This window comes from Ursus americanus, chromosome 12 (genome assembly GCF_024610735.1).
Source record: "Ursus americanus isolate L20-20 chromosome 12, mUrsAme1.1.p, whole genome shotgun sequence".
NCBI classification, from domain to species: Eukaryota; Metazoa; Chordata; class Mammalia; order Carnivora; family Ursidae; genus Ursus; species Ursus americanus.
The window spans coordinates 63,869,899-63,884,687 of NC_142138.1; the positions used below are offsets into that span (position 1 = coordinate 63,869,899).

The following is a 14,789-nucleotide window of genomic DNA, read 5'->3' on the forward strand; positions in this document are numbered from 1 at the left end:
TCAACCTAACAGCTCCTCCGCGCCAGGCAACAGGCTAAGGAGGGGCTTGGGACACGGTGGCCACCAACACCAACATAATCCCTGCCCTCATGGAGGTTACAGTCTAATGCATTAGATCATGAATTAAAAAGTAATACACCAACCAGCTTCTCTCCTGTGATTAATTATGCGTGTACTTACTGGCGTACTGTTTGACTTCTTTGCTAAGCTATGAGCTACACAAGGATGATGACTGTTGTCTTTTCCGTATAACACACGGCCAAGCACGGGGCAGAACACATTAGATATTTGCTAAACTTATTAATTCATGTTAAAATAGGTAAGTGCAGCTGCTGTGACAGCTTTGGGGGAGGGAGTAAGATCAGGGACTTGACTACCTTGGGAGTTCCGATATTGCTAACAGGGTGGAATCAGGTCTTCGCCAAACAGGTCTCTATACCACATAGAATTTATAGGCAGTGTACATACGCAGGGTTTCATAGGGACTACTTAAAATACTTAAGAGAACAAACTGTTTCCACGCACAATCCAGTTTTTCAGCAACTCCATTTACATAAACAATTGGTGTGCTAATTGCAAATCATTCTTATTTCTCTACTAAGGCAGGATCCCCTAAGGATCTTTATTAGGCGCTCTATTAGCCTCGTTTGAGTTACAGCATTTACTTAAAAGTAGTAACAGCGAAGTTCTTGAAAAATATTTGGTAATTCAAACATTTTACTAATTCAAACTAATCCTCCTCATTAGTCTACGTTGTTAGGGATTTTACCATCATATGAAGAGACAGCACCAAAGTATGCACCTGCCGGAATATCTGCCCAATTCCTTTGCAGGAGGACACTTCTGAGGGCAAGAGCCTGAGCTCTTGAGTAGTACCAGGGAGAGAGACAGGACCTTTGAACCAAATCAGGGCTCTGGCATCAAGAAAAGACTCCGAGAGGGATTGAAAACAACAAATCAAGAAAGGTCCATTGGAAGAGCGACCGTAATCCAGTTTAGTCTAATAAGTGACGCACACATGAAGTCATATTCCAATATTAAGCAAAGCACATGAAAATTTTAGAACCTGCACCCTGATCTTCTGATTGACCTGCTATAACATAATGACGAATGTCAGTGAGCAGCACTGACCAACAGGCCTCTTATCTATCTCGCAGGCTCTCCGTGAGAGCCAGCCCCCCACGCACTGCGCAGACATCAAAGAGCTTGGAGGGGGGGGGGGCGCCTGGGTGGCGCAGTCGTTAAGCGTCTGCCTTAGGCTCAGGGCGTGATCCCGGCGTTCCGGGATCGAGTCCCACATCAGGCTCCTCCGCTGGGAGCCTGCTTCTTCCTCTCCCACTCCCCTGCTGTGTTCCCTCTCTCGCTGGCTGTCTCTCTGTCAAATAAATAAATAAAATCTTTAAAAAAAAAAAAAAAAGAGCTTGGACGGTATCTTCACGCGTGTTGGGCCTCTCGTCCTCTGCACCGGCTCTGAGATTTACTCACACACTGGTCACGTTCACGGAACATCTTGAACTCTCTTGACACGGCACACGATCAGCAGGCCCTGTCCCCATGCCAGAGGCAAACAAAAGTCTGTCGCCAGCAAGGAGGACGCCCGGGCTCTCCGAAGGATGCCAAAGTCCCCATCCTGCCTCCTTTGCAGAACCTTGCAATCTCTCGGATGCAGGCAGGAAGATCAGGGGTTGGAGGAGATTATGCTCTGAATGTCTTAGGAGATTAGTTACTTAAAATCCTCCACATGACTTCAGTCATCCCCGTTACAGATGACAGAGTAAAAGCCTACTTGATTAAAGCTGAATGCCTATACATTTGCAAAAGGGAAAATATGCAGAAGAAAACAAGAGTCAGATTACTGATGGGCACAGCACCAGCTCCAGGACACTGGGGGCTGGTGAATAAATTATGACAAGGAGGCACATGCAGTAATCACAGATTCACCATAAATACCGCAGCCCGCAAGGCTCTCGTATTTCCTTACTTTCCCCCGAAGCATAGATTGAATCTGGCCTTGTCCTCAAATCTGGCTTTCCCCAAACTCCAAATATGGGAAATTACAGCTCTTCTGTGGCAGGGGGTAAAAGTGGAAAGGCAAATGTTTGTGTTACGTCATGTTTTCATTTTAAAACAAAGACCACGTACACCAGGCTCCCTTCCTCTCCTGTGAGCGGCGTTCTCCAGTCCTTCCACTCTCCCCCAACCCAGGCCTGTGGCAGTCTTTTCCTCACCTCCAGAATACTCCCCCTTTAAGAGAAGAGGATTACACAGGAGATCCCTAAGGATTCTCTTCAAACACATTCAAGCCCAGAGGCACATGAGTTCTCAATCTACTTTCTCCCTTCCAGAAGTCCACTGGCGGGGAGCTGCTCCGAAGAGATGGATTCATAAGTTTGAGAAAGGAGTTACAGACGCCGTCCCTCCGGCCAGAAAGGTGCCGGGACACCCAGCTGGGGGCCACAGCCCATTCCGACAGAGGGACGGAGAAAGGGCCAGGGCTGGGCAGGGCGCTCAGACGCTATCCTGCTTGCTGGTAATGAAAGACCAGAAGACAGATGGCAAAACTCTCCAGCACGCTTTCTTTGGTACTAAAACATCAGACGACCTTAAGAAACTGTTCAGCAAACCATCTCTAAGCAGCGTCCTAAAGGGTGGTCTAGATTCAGGGTAAGCCTAGAATGACTCCACCTGCCAGTCACTCTCTGATAAACTAACAGACCTGTCCATCTGAGAAGCAGCCAGCTCCCAACCAACACAAAACCACCATGGAACAAAACCCACGAGGAACACCAGAAAGGCCTCTGAGAAGTGCTGCCTGCAGGGAGAAGGGTGGCCCCGTCCAGATGCTCTGGGGAGCAGCAGCCACCAGCCTTGGGGCTGAGGTGCCTCCCACCCAGCACAGTGGCCAACCTGCCTGGAACCTGAGACTTAGGGAACCGGTGGAGAAAGGGGAAGCACTGATCGATGAGTGCTTCGGGGTAGCGGCCCTGGGTCAGGGGACGGCACTTGGCACGGTGCGGGCCTGGAGCCCACTAAGTGGACACAACAGTTTCTGGAACCCAGGCCCAACACCGGACGGGGTTGTGAGCTGTCCCCATAGCCTCCCCTCCCTGAGGGGAGCCAGTCTGTAGGGAAGTAGGAGGTAGGAGACACATCAACCTTACCGCCACCACAGGCCCCCACGTGAAGGGTGGAGAAATCCTGATGCCGCCTCCAGTCTGATGGGAAGTATGTGACTGCTCTATTTCTCTTTTGTTCTGGCTTCCTACAAATTCAGAGCTGAGGACGAAATTCCCAATTCCCAGAGACAGACAATATCCGCAGCAGTTAATAAGGACATTCCACATACCCAGGACTTGGGATATTCGTGTATCTTCAAAAGCAAGAATTTGCACTCACGGGGCCACCTACCCCAATCAGTGGTATCCATGTCTTACTCCTTCAAAGGCCCTTTGTCAGGGCTGACGGAGTGTGTGTAATTCACAGCTGCTGAAGAAGAGTTGAGAACAAACCAGGAGGAAAAGATGTTAAGTAACAGTAAGAGAAAAGACACGCCGCAGGGACAGAAAAGAGTTCCCCCATGTCAGAGTGTTTTTAATTAATCTTTCTATTTATTCAGATTTAAAATACAGATCCTGTGACTTCTTAAAAATGTTTCTCACGATTTTACCTGTCAATTCTTGGATATGTGGGGGAACCGAACGAGGAGCTGCTTGGAGCTGGCACTCGAATGTTGGCTGAATGAACAGACGAAGAGTCTTGTTAGGAAAGTACTGTAAGTGGTTTCTAGCAGAACGGTGGTCTCAGGATGGGGAGGAGCACGTCAAACCCTGATGCTGAAGAAGGGTCAACTATGATATGTGAACCCAACCAGCAGCCCTCCAAAATGGTAACTATTTTAAAAATCAGGTCTAAAGGTGACCGATCCAAGAAACCTGCATTTGCTCCTAGGGATTTAAAGAAAGTCATACCAGTGAACCTGAGAAGTAACCCAACACTTTGAAATGATAATCTTTTTTACAGAAATAGCTGCTTCTGCAGGGCTGGAGAAAAAAACGTGCTCTTTTGGGTTAAGGTCTTAAATGTCTGGTAGCCGGCAGCCTCACAGCAGTTACCCTAGTCCAGCTCCTTCTAAATGGAAGAATCACTTGGGAATTGAAAATGCAGGAAAACTTCTTTCATTTTTTCCCCCTAGCCCATGAACAAACACGAAACTTGACTGAATTAGACCCCAAATTCAATATTTATGGTTATCCTCTTAACAAGTTTTAAACAGGCTTCGTTTGAATTCAACATAATTTCAAAATTATAACTCAAACAGCCAACAAAATATGTGTGTACCTAATTTGTTAAATTTACGTGTTTGGGGAGAAAATACTCAGAATAAACAAATCAATTATTTTCATTAAGGACATTAAAATTTAAGGGTAGTGTTTTTTATTATGACTCTTGTTCTTGATACGGCAAGAAAAAATTATTCCGTGATGTAGCTATTGAATGAGGCTCAGTACTCCCCAGTGATTTCACAAATTACAGTTCCGACCAGCTATAAAATAACCAAATCAGTTCTGATATATGGCCATAAAAGTAAGCCCGAAAAAATAGGGAGGTAAATTACCCCTTTAAAATCAAGTTGTTGAACAATATGTTCTGTATGATTCCATTTACGTCAGAAAAAATAATCTATATTTGTGTGAATACATGCACAGATCTGGAAGAATTTATGTCAAACTGTGAAGAATATATGTCAGACTCAATAAGGGACATGGGGTAGAGAGGGGGACTTTCCCATTTTACTCTCTGTACTGTCTGGATTTTTTACCACACAACTATACTCCTGTTACCTCTGTCAACGACTTAAAATCCAAAAAACAAAGCAAACAAACATCAGCTACCTTCCGAAATGGAAACCAATCTCTCATGATCTTACTTCTATACAGTTTACCCTAAAGCACTTTATCTGTTGTTTTAAATTATGAGTTAATTCCAATCAAGTCTTCAGTGACATTTAAGATTGATGGGATCATTACATCTAAGAGGTCGTGAAACTTCTCTGGAAGTCTTAAAAAGAAGAAGAAAAAAAAGAGGAAGAGGGTGTCCCTGGACAGGACAGGTGTGGTCTCACCTGCAGTCATGGCTGGCTCCCCAGCTCCAGGCTCCTGTTGTTCTTCCTACTGAAAGTCCTTCCTAGCAAAGTCAGTCAAGGTCACCAACGCAATCAACGAATGGGCAAAACACCACCTAGCTTATCCAAGTGCCCGGAGGTTCTCACAGTAACACGTGGGGTAGGAAAGCTGGCCGCCTCAGACATTTCAAAACACCGAACAATGACACCACTTTCCCTAGCTGCAGATACAGGGCTAAGGTACCAAACAGGTAAAGCCCTGTGTGTCCTTTGGTCATGGGCAATGCAGAGTGCCAGATTAATTGTGCTCTTTTAGAGCCCAACTATATCACTAGAGCAAGAGTGAACAATCATACTGGTTACCACGTAGGAAAAACAGATTAATTACTGCTTAATGCTGAGAGACAGAAGATTTCAAACGGATGGTGCTCCTGAGGGAAGGGAAGTTAATAAAAGGGGTCTGTGAGAAGGAGGTCAACAGCTCGCCTCATGACACGTCTCTATCACCAACACACCACAGGCCAGGGATCCCGTGCCCTGAGGACAGAGACAGTGTTCTCAGAAGTCGCCACAAGGAGGCATGGCCTGCACTCCAGGGAATGGTAAAATGGGTGTTACAGACAAAAACAGTATTAAATACACAAAAATAAGGCCAATTTAAGGTAATCCTGAACACATCAAAGAATCAGATTTGGGGAAAGAACACAGAACTGGTATCAGACTCCCCCCCTCCCCATTTTAATAAAGGGAAGGCCTAGGGACCTGAAAGTCAAGGGGAAGAGGCCACCCATTTCTTTGAGTTCACAGTTTTGTTAGAATGTCTTTGCCCTGACGATTTTTCAATGGATACACGAAAGCTCTTTCCTTGGTACAGAAACAGGTCCACTTCACTTCCACCCTAGACCCCCACCTCCAAGAGTGCCTCTTACCCTCCCTGGTCACTTTTCCAGGGGTCCTCCAGGACATCCACTCAGAACTCTCTGTTATCTTCCTCCTGTCTCAGACCCAAACACCCAGACCTCAAACCAACTGACTGCTCCTTCAAGCCCCAGCTCCTGACGTGAGGCTTCTGCACTCCTTGGGAAGCCTTCTCAAAGCAGCCCCAATGTGTCCAGGATGGCCCCCAGCCCCACCATTCTTCCAGGACCTCACTCTCCTATTACTTAAGAAATGCCTAACATTCCAGCTCTTCCAGAAAACCTTTCCAGACTGACCACTCACAAGCTACTCCAGCCTCATCCCTCTCCTGGACAGAGAGTTCCCTCCCTACTCCTGCTGAGCTGAAAACAAGAACAAACTTGCCCGGCCCCTCCTTGCCCAAAAGACGCCTGTCCTCAGCACATGATATCATTGTCTTCCTGTCCATTTGCAAAGTGATTTACCATTTGCCTCACTGCTGGCCTTAGATGATCCTCGCCTAGAAGTTAGGGACATTCAGCAAAGCCTGGGTCACTTGGATGACGGGGGAATGCGGTGTTAGGGGGAATTTAATTAAAGGGTTAATAGAGGATTAGGTGGAAACTTCGCTTCAACTCTCGTTATTACAAAGCCTGTTATAAAGGGTTTGAAAATACATCTGACCACTTTCCAGCCTGAGTAGAGTTAATATAATTTCATCTTTGATTTAGGATCTTGCAGTGCCCTGAGGCTCATCGTTCTCTTCTGCTACTATAATTATAGATGCGGAAGATGTAGAGACTGGACGGATGGTGGCCTGGAAGCTAATTTCTGGAATAAATCCTTGCTACCACATCTTGTGATTTTCGCCTTTCGGAAAGCAGAGTTCAAAAATAAAAACAAAATCCCACTTAATTGAAGGTTCCAGTTAAGGGAGGTTCATTGCCATGGTCTTTGTTAAGTGCCCACCACTGTGGCCCACAATTAGTCACTTAATAAAGCGTTCTTGATGAGGGAATTTGGCAACATGTGATTTTCTACAAATGCAAGCTTGATTTTGACGCAACCACTCATTTCTTTGAAAATCAGGGGGCATTCACACACAGGTGTCCTAAATTTCCTTAAATTAAAAACCAACCCTTTACGAGGAGTTAGCTGTGCTCACTTTCAAGCAGCAAAGAAACAGGTGTCCAATCATGGCAAATGAAGAGCTCCCGAAGGAACCTAAAAATATTAATCAAGGAGCCGTAATGGAGGATGCACAAGGCCCGGGACCATGGGAGGCCAGCAACGGAGCCACTTCATTCAGTTTCCAGGCCAGGGCTCAGCGGAAGTGGTCTGCCTGGGCTCTTGGGGACCCAGTCTAAGCCCAAATCCCAAACTCATTACAATCTAAGCCAGTTCTCTGCGTCATCATCCCAGGCGAACTGGACCCTAAAACCACTGACAGTCATTTCTCCAGACCCTACAGGGCCACTCTACCACCATGATGACTGCTGTTTTCTCTGCACTCTAAGGCTTCTCCTGGGAATAGAATGCTCCCCACATGGAAACCCTACCCATTTCTGAAAGCTAATGACGTTCTCTCACACAATGTCTTCCCAGCAACCACCGCCAATACCGAACCTTACTTTGCACTTCACAGGGGTCCCTGAACAGCATTCAGGAGCTATGTGAACTTGAATGGGGAAAAAAAAGATGATGCCTTTATTTTCAACTAACCTCTCTGCGAACGTGGACTGTTTGATTATGAATGCTGTCAGCCATCATGACGACGTCTCCAGGACCTGTGACTCTGTCACAACAGAAATCACACAGGCTTTCATAACACATCACAGCTGACACAGATACCTCAACATACCGTTTTCATGGCTCACTATGCCATAATTACAGTAATTGTTAGACCTGCTGCTAGAGCGTGTTATTTAATGCGCTACTAAAGAAGCATATTGCTATAATCATAAATTTGTTCCATATTTTGATAACTATATTTCAGTATAACTGATTTCCTTTGTTAGTAGATGTATTTGTATTTACGCATTTCAAAATGTTCTCCAAAGAAAGGGCCCATAGGCTTTACCGGACTGCCCAAAGGATCCAGGGCCCAGAAGGGGTTAAGAAGCCCTGTTTGGCGACATAAAGGCACAAGCCCTAGAGCCCAACTTGCCTTCAAACCCAGGCTCTGCCAATCTCTAGTGCTTGTCCTTTGAGCAAAATGACTTAAATTCCCTGAGCCTTGAGTTTCCTTGTCTTGATGGAGGGAGCCAATGTAGAAACCATTTAGTTGTCAAAAAATTAACTGAACACCTACGTACTTTGTGCCAGGTGTCAGGCTGAGTGCTGGGGCTACGGCAGAGAACACAACTGAGACGGTCTTTCCTACGGAAGGGCTTCACTCTGCGAAGTGTCTAGCAGTGACTGGCACATAAGCATTCTGAAAACACTACAGTCGCTCCTGCTAAAACCACAGGGCTGCCTGTGTAATCGTATGCTGATTGATGTTGCTTCCCATCGTAGCAAGCGTTGGCTCATCTGGCTCGTGCCCTCCCGATAAGGCTTCTTAGAGGCCAGGGGCTGGGCCACACGCTCAGAGGGGCAGCCGGCGAGGTGGCAGAACACAGGATTTGAACCAAATGATCTTGGCTTTGAAACCCTGTGCTGCCACTTACCAGCTCTGTCACTCGGCCAGCAACCCATTGCTGTCCCTCCAAAATCTGTTCTCTCCTCAGATGTTCTCTCCTCAGGGTTCTCCTCAGAACCCCCAGTTTTTAGCTGGACACTCAGAATTAAGGATGATATTTCTCAGCCTCCCTTGCAGCCAAGTACGGTCATGCACTCAAGTTCTAGGCAACAGGAGTATAAGCAGAAGAGGAAATGTCCTTAAATTACGAGGTCGTGCCCATGCCTACCTCCTTCATGGTGGCTGCGGCTAGCACAGCCATCTTGCACCATGCCCTAACCTTGGGAATGGAGGCATGTACATGGAGCAAACAGAAGGGGCCTGGATCCCTACCACAGCACCAGATTGAGCTGGTATAGTAGTCTACCTGAGGCAAGTTCCTTAACCCCCCGGACCTCAATATCTCCATCTACAGGAAGGTGAGGATGTGAGTCCTCTATCCAGTGATATATCTGCAGGACTTAATGAGACGGGGCTCGCTTCACAGCAAAGGCCAGAGCTGGGAGAGGTGGTATGGTTACTGTTCTTCTCTTATTTTAATGCAAAATGCTGGGGACCGGGGCATCTTAACACAGCCCTGGGTGCACAGCGTGGCTCAATAATTCACACAGTTGAAAGGCATCCTAGCCCGTCTAGTTCTTCTGACAAGAATTCCCTTCTCCGGCACCCCGGTCAAATGGTCCCCAGGAAAGGGAAAGCGTACCACCTCCACGACAACTGCAGGATGGTGTTTGTTCACCCATAAATCACGATCTTCAGAACTCTTCTCCCGACTGCCCCAAGCTGCTTCACTTCGGTCTTCTGCCTTTGATCGTGAGTCCTGCCACAGAGCTCACTCCATCAGAACATCAAAGTTCCCTTCAATCTCTTCAGGAAGAACCCTCTGGCCTCTTCCCTAACTGGGAGGTAAGTAATTACGGCCTCGATCCCATCCTACTCAAGCGAGAGGCTTCTCAAACTTTGCACATGAAATTCTCTCCCACTGGAGGAGAACACCAATGGTCACGAGCCAGCTACAGGTTCTCCCGGGCTGATCCAGAGATGTCCCAATCTCCTACGTTCCTAAAGCTGTTTTTAAAGCTGTTTCGTGTTGCTTGCAACATCAGCACTGGCCCAGGAGGCATAACTATTCATGGCTATGCAAAACCGAAATTTGTTTTATGGGCCTGACGCTTATATTCATCTTTCCTGATTGTCCCCTTCCTGTTCTTGCAGACACAAATCCTATTCTGTCTCTCCCACACTGCTGTCATCTTTCCATGTCACTGTCACTCACGCAGGCTGCTGCCAAGCACAGCCGCAGCCACCTCTCTCTCTCTCCTCATTCCCTCCTTTTTCACACGCAGGCCACATTCATGCGGTCACAGCAGCCTCTACTCTCTCTCTCATCTGCCCCTCTGGCTCCACCCATTCTCAGCAGTGGACACTTCACTAACCCTCGTGGCTCAGCCAGGCCTGGGCTTAAGATGGCTCTGGAACTGGAACAAGGGTGGCCGTGGCCGCCAATGGCTCCCAAGTTGGGTGGGGCACCCAGCCTGCAAGGGAAGAGACAAGACACCGTGGTCACTGTGGCTTCGGGTAGGACAAAGACAAGGGCAGGAGTCAGCAGGGAGACAGGCAGAAAAGGAGGGACCTGATCTAAATCCCAGACGCTGGCAAGGGAAGGAGGCAGAAAGCACAGGTCTGACGATGTGCAGGGAGTTGCTGGCATGTGGGAGATTTACCCTGGATACACTCTCATGTACCGTAGGGTTTTCTGACTCAAACTGCCATTTCTGGAGGCTGGCAGCACCTGCGTCGCGCCACTTTGCAGAGTACTTAGCCTCATCCCACTTTGTACAAACAAGATTTGATTCTAGGTATGTGACCCACATGAGCATAAAACCTTGGGCTTCTTTGCTCTTTGAAATTCACATTACACATTAATTTACATTACACAGCAAGAACGCTGACGCATGAATCAGCCCACACCAGACTGCAAGCAGGAAATAAGACCCCCAACCTGGGTTTTGTTCCCTCCCCAAACACCTCCTGCTCTCCAAGGTTAGCAGCAGAGTAGCAAGACCCACTGCTCCCCACCCCGCTGACAGTCTCGGGGTGATGGGAGAAGATGAGACTTCAGCAGAGGGGTGCAAAAAACCAGGCACACCCACACTTCTAAACCTTCCCACCTTCACCCACGTCTGGTCGTTGCCAATGCTCCCCTTCACCACCACCCTGACGCTCCTTTCCTCCCCAGCACCTGTTTAGAAGGGGGCTGGGAGTGGAGGGAAGAGAACAGTGTCAGGGCCCAAGCTCCATTCCATAGAGTGGCTCAGAGGGCGAACAGCAGGGGGACCTGCAGGAGGCCTCGCATTTCTAAGCAGCCAGAAGAAACAAAAGGCACAAATGTCCCATTTCCTTGTTTTGCCATTGGTGGCTCCTTCTCCTGGCCTGGGCCCCACCCTTCCACCCAGCCCTCTATCCCGCCTTAGCCATCTCACCCTCCTCCAACTCCCCAGGGCTTTCCTTGTTTGTCCTCTTGAATCCACATGAATCAGTAATTACTGATGTAAACCCAGACACTAAGTGAATGACAAATACGGTATGAACAAATATCAATGGGCTATTCAGGACTGGCGCAGAGAGCTACCTTGCCTTCTCAACTCTGCCTGGACAGGAGACACGGGACACGGTATCCTCACCCACACCTGGGCACAACACTGACTAACCTGCCGCGGGACCGGCGTCTGCGTGTGTGCCGCGGCAGGAAAGGCTGGCACTAATGAACTCACCCGCTGGTTCTTTCACTGGGAATTACCTGGGAGAGCAGAAAGACTGATGCCTGGGTCACCCTCCCAGAGAATCTGGTTTAATTGGTCTGGGGTTGCTGCCTGGAGATCGGGACTTTTAAAAGCTTCCCCCAGTGGTTCCAACAGGCACCCAAGTTTGAGAACCACCAACCGGACATGTTTATGACGTGTCCCAGACATTTTTCAAAGCAGTCAAGATATTTAGGACACCGTATAGCCTTTCACTGTCAAGACAGCCCTTCGAGGTACCATCCCATTTTACTGAGGTTCATCTGGCCATCACGATGAGGCTGCAATTCGAATCGGGCTCTCGAACTCTAAAATCCGTTCTTTCCACCCAACTGTGAACTCCTACAAGGGTACGGACAATGCGTGAGAGCAGTCTCCACTGCCAGCAGGTCAGGAATAAACTCTGTAAATGCAAAATACCTAGATTTGGAAATGAAGACACCCTAGGAAGCCGTGGTGACCTCTTCACGCAGGGGATGGAAGCGCACAGAAAGGTCAGAGGGTGTGCTCCTGTGCGAGGTCTGAGGAGATGGGCCGAGAGGATGCATCGGATCCTGGCTAGGAAGTTTATCCTAGACCCAGATGTGTACCCCCATACTACACAGAAGACGGTGCTCAGTATGCGCAAAGGGGGGGGGGGGCTCTGCAATGGAGAGGGAATCCCTAGGATAGGTGTCAAGGGTTTACCTCTTGGGGCCACAGTTCTTCATCCTGCTCTAAGCATTCTGGCCTTCGGTAGGGGCACCAAAACCCATCCTCACACACCCCACGCAAGCAGCTTCCCCTCCTCCAGTCTCTCTTCCTCCAGAACTATGCTCTGAGTTTCCTTGGTGAGGGGACATAAGACTGGTATCCTCAAACATTTTTAGTCTCCAGACCACTTAGGTAGGGCGATGCACTCCTTCACCACCCTATTCCACTCCTGACTACTTCCCCCCGCAAAAAAACAAAACGAAACAAAAAACGCACCATCATTACCACTAAACCAACTTTCCCCACAGTAAGAATAACGTTGCCACTTCGGATTAGGAATTAATGTGGGCCAACACAGAGGTGAAGACACTGAAGTTTATAAGCCACATGGAGCCCCTAAACCACCGACATGCAGATGGGGAGATCTCACCACAAGGCCGGGGACAGACACTTCAAGGACAGCAGATGTTCCTTCTCAAAGACAACAAACAACATCTCACCGTTCCTCCTGGGTCAGAAATGGGCCTCTTGGTACCCTATTCCAACCTGTGATACACATCGGCTGTGTCCTGGTGTCCCCCAAAGCCAAGTGTTGATGGGAAAGAGCCACAAGGAATTACAGGAACCAACAGCAGGTTAAACTTTCACATCGATCGCACTGATAAGCAGAGCCACTTACCCAGCACAGCCAGACAACTCAGCACTGGGAAAAAGCACTTCATGTCGGCAGCAGAGAAGAGACACAACACAGGACGCTCCCTCTTCTCTCGCACTTAATCTCTCATTTCTGGCAATCCACTTATAGCTCCAGAGGACAGTTTTGGAAACAGAACTTAACTCAAAAATGAGAACAGGTTAAAGAGAAGAGATCAGCAAGACTGGGGGGGAGGGGTGGCCGGTGGCTTGTGTTGAACTCCCCTATGCTAAAAGAAGGGTCCAGAACAATTCTGAAGGCCCTCTAGGCTTCTGCCACATCCCGTGCCTTGCGGCTTCCACTGGAACTGTAGATTGCAGTGAATTAATCCTCGAGGAAAAGGGAAAAAAGAGTCTGAGAAAATCCTTTCATCCACTGATTATACAGAAATGTCCTTGGCTTCCCAGTGAAGGTGTCTGTAAGCTCCCTCATTCGGATTCCCCAAAGGGAACAGGGCAGGTTTTGTCAAAACCTCTGACAGCTAAATCGCCCTGGAACGGCACCGACTGTTTGGGTTTCTTCATCAAAAAGTCCGTCTCCATCCATGTCGGTAGGTCACGGAGCTGCCACCTGCCTCACACCTACCCAGAACACACGAAGCAAGTTGACGTTCAGCGGCTCCAAAGCGAAGCCGGTCCCACAATGCCAGCAGATTTCTAAAACAAACACAACAGAGATGTATCAAAGGCCAACACCAGCGCCGCAAAGCCGAGAGCTCCTGAGCGCTGGGCTGCTCTGGACGCCTGGGTCCCGTTCCCGGACCAGGACAGTCAACCGTGCGTTCTGACCTTGGGCAAGTCGCTACACGGGCCCCGGCCTCAGTTTCCCTACCCACAGAAGGGCAACTGCGGGAAGCCCGATTGTTCCTGCAATACTTTGCCCACACGCCTCACTCCAGGGAATTCCCTTCGCCTCCTGCCGAGCCCGGCGCGGCGGGTAGCCCCACCCTCCGCGGGGGCACAGCGGGAGGGGGCTCCGACGTGGGGCCGCCACTCCCGGTTCCACCTCCGGCCCCCGCGCCAAACGTGGGAGCTCCGCGCGCGCCGCGTCCCAGGTGGCCCCGCTATTGTTTTACCTTCCCGGGTGTTTATTTTTCGCTGATTGGAAAGAAAAGAGACGGAGGGAGAAGCGAGCGGGGGCTGCGCTTTCCGCTGCCGGGGCACGCTCGCCGCGCGCCGGACCGGCCAGGAGAGGGTCTCGGGCCCGACCCCCAAGCGGAGCCGGCCCCGCGCTCGCCGCCGCCCTCCCCGCCCCCTGCCCCGGGTTCCCGGCTGCCCGCGCCGCCGCCCCTCCGCGCGCCGCCCGCGCTCCCACCGGATACTGACCTCGCCCCCGGCAGTCTCCCTCCGTGCGTCGGTCCGGCGGCCGACAGTCGGGGCGCACGCCTCTGGGGACGCGCCGCCTTCTCCCTCTCCCCCCCGCAGCCGCACCGGCAGCCGCTCTCCGGCCCCTCCCGAGTCCCCGCCCCTCCAGCCCGGCCCGCTGCACCCGAAGGAGCCGCGCGGGGCGAGGGCGGTGGCCTGGGCGAAAGGCCCCGCCCCCCGTCCCGCCCCTTTCCCCGCCCCCGTCCCGCCCCTTTCCCCGCCCCCGGAGACGCGCGGCCGGGCCCAGGGCCTTGGAGCTGGGGGCACGCAGGGGCCCGCTTCTCGCTCCCGGGCGCACCTGCCAAGTGCAAGAGCCACCCCAGGGCCTGGGCACAGGGGGCGTGTGGGCCCGGCAGCCCTGAAAGTTAAGCAGGGCGTCACACGCATGCTGCCGGGCCATGGGCAAGAAGCGCAAGGCCCTTCCCAAAGCCCAGCAAAGGACCCATGAGCCTTGAATAAGGCGGCAAAGGAGCGTGTCCTCTCCCAGGGAAACAAAAACAAAGCCCTTAGCAGGAGACTTGAATCTGTTCATGGAGCG

General features: G+C 50.1%; 1 protein-coding gene across 3 annotated transcripts in view; it reads right to left on the bottom strand.

The window, feature by feature from the left end:
- Nucleotides 1–14,338, bottom strand: part of IGSF3 (immunoglobulin superfamily member 3) — a 92,693-nt gene extending 78,355 nt beyond the window's left edge. For 2 of the 3 annotated variants that reach the window (XM_045801423.2, XM_045801421.2), the window contains exons 1-2: nucleotides 14,213–14,338; nucleotides 12,873–13,543 (exon numbers count right to left, since the gene is read on the bottom strand). In XM_045801423.2, coding sequence (XP_045657379.1) covers nucleotides 12,873–12,915 — 43 coding nt within the window. In that variant the 5' untranslated portion in view covers nucleotides 12,916–13,543; nucleotides 14,213–14,338. Of the gene's footprint in view, nucleotides 1–5,122; nucleotides 12,127–12,872; nucleotides 13,544–14,212 lie in introns of those variants that run through there. The other variant, XM_045801422.2, reaches the window with a different exon arrangement.
- Between the last annotated feature and the right edge of the window lie 451 nt (nucleotides 14,339–14,789).